The 6,103-nt window shown below is 29.8% G+C and overlaps 1 protein-coding gene across 1 annotated transcript; it reads left to right on the forward strand.

Moving 5' to 3' along the window:
- Positions 1-983: 983 nt before the first annotated feature.
- On the forward strand, positions 984-3,695 carry LOC127131909 (uncharacterized mitochondrial protein AtMg00810-like). The gene is made up of 3 exons (XM_051060793.1): positions 984-1,194; positions 1,275-1,538; positions 3,583-3,695. The coding sequence occupies exons 1-3, from the start codon at positions 984-986 to the stop codon at positions 3,693-3,695; spliced, it is 588 nt and encodes a 195-aa protein (XP_050916750.1).
- Positions 3,696-6,103: the final 2,408 nt, after the last annotated feature.

Genomic DNA, 6,103 nt, shown 5'->3' on the forward strand with positions numbered 1-6,103 from the left:
AAAAGAACTTTAACTATTGAAGAATCAATGCATGTTTCCTTTCATGAATCTAACCCCTCTAAGGAGGATATAGTTGTTTTTGATAATGACGATGATGATATTTTAGAAGTTCCTATGGAAGATGTTGCCAAAGATAACAATGTTAATCAATCGGAACACAAAAGGGAATCTACCCAACAAGAGACAAATCAAATTGATATTCCTAAAGAATGGATAACCCATCGTGATCAACCAATAGACAAAGTTATTGGTTACATAATTAAAGGAGTTTCAACAAGGCTAAATCTCAAGTATGCTTACATGAATATGACATTTGTTTCTCAAATAGAAACTTAAAAGATTGATGAATCCTTAGGAGATGACCAATGGATTCTTTCTATGCAAGAAGAATTAAATCAATTTGAAAGGAATAAAGTTTGGGACCTTGTTCCTAGGCCAAGCGGTAAACAAATCATAGGTACCAAATGGGTGTTTAAGAACAAACTTGACAATAATGGTATAATTTTTCGAAACAAAGAAAGATTGGTGGCTCAAGGTTATAATCAATAATAAGGAATCAACTTTGAAGAAACATTCTCTCCGATTGCAAGGTTAGAAGCTATTCATTTATTACTTGTTTATGTTTAAATTTTCAGTTATTCCAAATGGATGTCATGAGCTCCTTCTTGAATGGATACATTAATTAGGAAGTTTATGTCCAACAACCTCCCAATTTTGGAAACTTCAAGAATTCTTCATATGTCGTTAAGTTGAAAAAGGCTTTTTATGGCTTGAAGAAAGCACAAAAAACATGGTGTGATAGACTTATCAACTTTATATGTGAAAGAATATTTGAAAAAGATAAAGTTGATAATACTATGTTTATTAAGAAAATTCAGAATCATACTTTATTGGTTCAAATCTACGTTGACGACATCATATTCGAATCAACAAGCAAAGATCTATATGAAGAATTCTTATTGATAATGAAAAGAGAGTTCGAGATGTCTATGTTGGGTAAAATGAATTACTTTCTTGGACTACAAATTGATAAATTAAAGAATGACATCTTCATAAACCAATCCAAGTATTGCAAAGAATTGTTGCAAAGGTTTGATAAGGACAATTGCAAAGAGATGGATACTCTAATGGGTTCCAGAACATATGTAGATCAAGATAAATCCGGTGTTTCCATTGATATCACTAAATATCGAGGTATGATTGGTTCATTACTTTATTTGATAACAAGACATCCTGACATTTGTTTAATGTTTGTCTTTGTGTATGCTTTCAAGCAAATCCAAAGGAACCCCATCTCACCTCCATAAAGAGGATCATGAAGTATCTAAAAGTAACAACAAATATTAGGTTATGGTATACAAAAGGTAGTATATGTGATTTAGTTGGTTATCCTGACTCGGATTATGAAGGTTGTAAAACTGATAGAAAAAACACAACTGGAACTTGCCACATCCTAGGAAATGCATTAGTTTCTTGGTCTTATAAGAAACAAGCATGTGTTGTTCTTAGCACCGCAGAAGCAGAATACATTGCAGCAGGTAGTTGTTGTGCTTAAATTCTATGGCTTAAGTAGTGACTTCGTGACTATGGACTTGATCTTGGATGCATTCCATTAAGATGTGACAATACAAGTGCAATCAACATACAAAGAATCCAGTCATGCATTCTCAAACCAAACACATAAACACCAGACATCACTTTCTACGTGATCACGTTTCTTCAAGGCGACGTTGAATTCACTTTTGTGGATACACATAATCAACTTTCAGATATCTTCACCAAATCATTAACAAAATATTCATTTTAAAAAATGTTGTATGAGCTAGGGATCCTTGATGAAATGGATATATTATAATTAACAAGACTTCATGTATCATCAATAAAATCAAAGGTGCATGCATGTTTTCATTTATTTTATGTTTCGATAATTTAAATTTCCCGCACATCTGCTTCTGCCCCATTCTTCTATGTGTTTAAACTTCTGTTTTGAATTTTTGTGATGATCATCTTGGTACTTTGAATATGTGTGATAATATATTTAATTTCCATTTAAATCCTTATGGTAATCATGATATATGATTTATGGTAAGATCAAATATTTTTATTATGTGCATTAAGTGTGTTTATGATAAAAAATTGTTTTTCTAACATTGCCTTTAAAAAAAATTCAAAACTTTTATACAAGCAGTCGAATGTAAGGGCATAACAATCGATTGATGCTTCACAAATTTTTACTTCAATCGATTAATTCAAAAGTGACAATCAATTAGGTGGCCTAGAAAGTGAATTTTTGATCAAGATTGTGAGTAACGTAAGTTTATGTTAATCATTACAATGATGTATCAATCGATTGACACTGTTTTATTTTTCAAAAAATTTGAATGGAAATCGATTGCAAGGTCCATACAATTGATTTTTGTTGTTTAATTTTACAACTTCTTTTAAATTTAATTCTTGGTCAAATGCAATCAAACCTTCCCTTATAAATAACTCTCCTCCTTTTACCATTACACTTAACCTAGACACCCACATACTCCTGAACAAATTCTGATTTTTGCTCTCTCTCTCTCTCCAACCCAAAACACATTCCTACCTTTATCTTCATCTTCCCTATATTTTTTCTAAAAACTCCATCCTTATACCATCAAAGGTCATCACTTTAACCATATTAAAACTTCATTATCTCTTAACCAAACCTTCGTATCTCATCAATGACTCCCAAACTAAGGAAGGAATCTAAGGGAAAAGACAATGCCATAATCTTAAATCCTCCAAGATCTCTATAATGGATTCAAATTTAAACCGTTTGTTTTCTACACAAGCACAACAAAAAAGGTACATTGACTGCTTCATTACCAAACCATTGTTTGGTCCTAGGTATGTTGATTTAATATCTTTTCCTTACCCTTGCTTTAAGTTCATTGAGGATCTAATGAAGCAAAAAATATATGGTCTAGTAATCATGCATGGTTATTTCTTTCCTCACTTTATTAAAGTATTTTATACCAACATGACTTATAACAAAGGAGTGATAAGTTCCTCTGTGAAAGGGATTCCCATTATTTTTATGCTACTGAGTTAGGTAAAAAATTTGGCATACCTTCTGAAGGATTAGAGATCAAAGTGAATAAGTCTACATCATTAACATGATACGTTAAGAAGGAATTTTATTATAGAATTTCTAGGCTTACTGAGCATAAGTTCTTTCAGAAGCGAAAGAAAATACTTGGTGGTAAGCTTCCTGAGAGGAACTCATGGTCTACTGAATTTTTCTATATTGATGATAGGTTGATACATTATATTTTGGGTTATATCATAATACCAAAATTTTTAAACCATTCAACTGTCAAAGGCATTAAAATTCAACTCCTATTTGCTATCAAGAATGGATTTCAAGTGAGTTGGGCATATTTGATACTGGAGCTTATGCTCACACACTCTAAGGATGCGCTTGAACTTCATATTCATTATGCATATCTAAGATTTTTCCATATTTGGGTGTAAACATTTCTAATGAAGATCATGTGTCGATGGAAGATTGGATGATTTTTGTGAAGATTTACAACTTTAAAATGGGTGTAGAGTATAATTACAAGAAGAAGACTATATGTTACATTGATGAAGTGGTTCAAGTTTGTCCTCCTCCACCACTGGTTCCACAACCAACCAATCAAGAGCAAACTTCCAACCAATAACTTTTTGATTATATGACATACATGAACACTTCAATTAATGATAAATTTTCATATCTTTAATCTCACATGAATATTCTCCCATTTCAAGTCCCCCCATATCATTATCTTCATTTCAAACCACAAGAAAACCAAGTCAACATAAATTAAGCCAACATAAAAAAAAGAACACACAAACTAGAAAACTTGAATCAAGACAATTTCGTCAACCAAGACAAATTTGACCAAGACTTTATGAATCATGACTAATTTTAGTTCTTTGTCTTTGTCTTATTATGTTTAATGTTTAATGTTTAATGTTTTTTTATTTAGTTTATCAATTTCTTAGGACTTATATGTCCTATGTTAACAATTGTTTAAGTTATGTCTTATTTTGAAGTATGTTTAAGTTATGTACTATGTTTGTACTACTATGGTTTCAATTTATGTACTTTGTTTTTTTAAAGAATATATAATATTTTTATTATTTTTATTATGCATGTTTATTCTTAATTTTTATATATTACTTTACCCATCTTTACCTACATTTTGATCATGTCAAAAGGGAGAGAAAGGTGTATGCATGAATTGCATGTGTTGTTTGTATTTTATCTCTCTAGGTACATGATAACTCTTAAGAATTCAATCTTTAAAATATGCATATATTAAGGGGGATTTACCCAACATAGGGAGAGTTTTTCAAATTCTTGTCAAGCAATAACAAAAATTATACATTGGTTTGTCGTCATCAAAAAGGGGGAGAATGTAAATTCAAGCTTTCAATAAAGATGTTTTGATAAGAACAATTAAGATGGTAAAGACATGATCAAATGTTAAAGAGTGAAGAAATTTCTCAAATGACTATGTTATGGATGATCAAAGAAAGATGGTAAAATATAGTATCTCATGATTCATATACTCTTAAGTGCTCAAACATCTAAAAATCAATCCACGTATTATCTTAAAAATCATGTCATTACATTATTACTTAGATAATATTTTGCATAATTTTCTATTTGAAAAATTCAAAATTAAAGCCAAACAATCCATTGCATGGCTATGACGATCGATTGTCATCATTTAAATTTGGAAACTTTTTATTGAGGTCAATTGATTGCATAAGCCTCGCAATCAATTGATATAGTCTTAAAATTAAAAAAAATCAATGTATTAAATGGTGAAATTTATTACATATCCCAGACATTCGATTGACACCATGAATTTTCAGAAAAATACTTTTATGGAATGCATCTTTTTATGTCTCCTTCATTGTTGCTTTTCAAAATAATTTCGTACCTTATCATGAATTATCAAGAGCTTTGTTTTGATTCAAAGGGTGTGAATGACAATATAAATAAAGAGTATTTTATATGATAAAATTAACTTCTTTCAAAAAATATTGCCTATGTATTTCACTGTATCATACTGCATTTGTTATTTTCATACATCAAGAACTTTTGCATTATTTTCATAAATCAAATAACGTGAAGGTTCTTGGGCACTTAAAGATATATTGTGATATACCATAATTATTGAAAGGGAAGAAACTCTACAAGTTAGGATTTATTATATCACACTGCTTCAAGTTTATTCTTATCAAAGAATCAGATACTTGTATCAGTACCTTGTTGTCCAAGATTGTTGGAAACAAGAGAGTTATAAAGAGAAATGATTATTTTCTTTTTTTTGTTGTAAAATCACAAGGTGATTTGACTTGTTGATTTAGTTAGAAGCTTGTGTATAGAAGTCAGGTATAGGCTTGTACAAAATTCTATCAATAATGAAATCTCTTACAATGGTAAGGAGACTAGATGTACTCTTGGATTGTGAAGAGAGATAGTAGAAACCTTACGTATTCTTTATTTTTCCTCACTTTACTGCTTTCATAACCTAACGTCAAACACTACTAAATTTTTTGCGTTTAGTGGCCGAATTAGAGACTAAAAAAACTTTAAAATCAGTCACTTTAACGTTTAGTGACCAATAAAGCGACTTCCATTTTTTGCTTGGTAAAGTGCTAGTCGCTAATCTTTAGCGGCATATTCAGTAACCGAATTTGTGACCGTTTTTAGTTTGTTATAAAATGTAAAATAAAACAAAATATGTTGCAATGGAGGATTGAATTCAGGTATGTTATTTTGCATTTCAACTAAAGCACACACATTATCGCTAGGACTCATTGACATAGTTAATATATATTTGATATTTCAAATATTATTAACAATTATTATCATTTAAATAATATTTTTTAGTAAAAAATAAATTATGCTATCATTTTTTAGATATGAATATATGTTTTATTTATTTAAAATAATAAAATGTGAAATTTGAATAAAAATAAAAGATAGAAAGGTAAAATATATAAAAGAGAAAAATAGAAAATTTAAAGGATTAATTTAATAAAGAAAAAAAATATCAGTGATCGAAAATCG

This window comes from Lathyrus oleraceus, chromosome 3 (assembly GCF_024323335.1).
Source record: "Lathyrus oleraceus cultivar Zhongwan6 chromosome 3, CAAS_Psat_ZW6_1.0, whole genome shotgun sequence".
NCBI lineage: Eukaryota > Viridiplantae > Streptophyta > Magnoliopsida > Fabales > Fabaceae > Lathyrus > Lathyrus oleraceus.

Bases quoted from the DNA above. Each gene is read 5' to 3' on its own strand.
- LOC127131909 (XM_051060793.1), top strand. From the start codon at position 984: ATGTCTATGTTGGGTAAAATGAATTACTTTCTTGGACTACAAATTGAT. The intron at 1,195-1,274 runs GTATGATTGGTT...TATGCTTTCAAG, and splicing joins TGATATCACTAAATATCGAG to CAAATCCAAAGGAACCCCAT. The intron at 1,539-3,582 runs GTAGTTGTTGTG...AAATGGGTGTAG, and splicing joins AGCAGAATACATTGCAGCAG to AGTATAATTACAAGAAGAAG.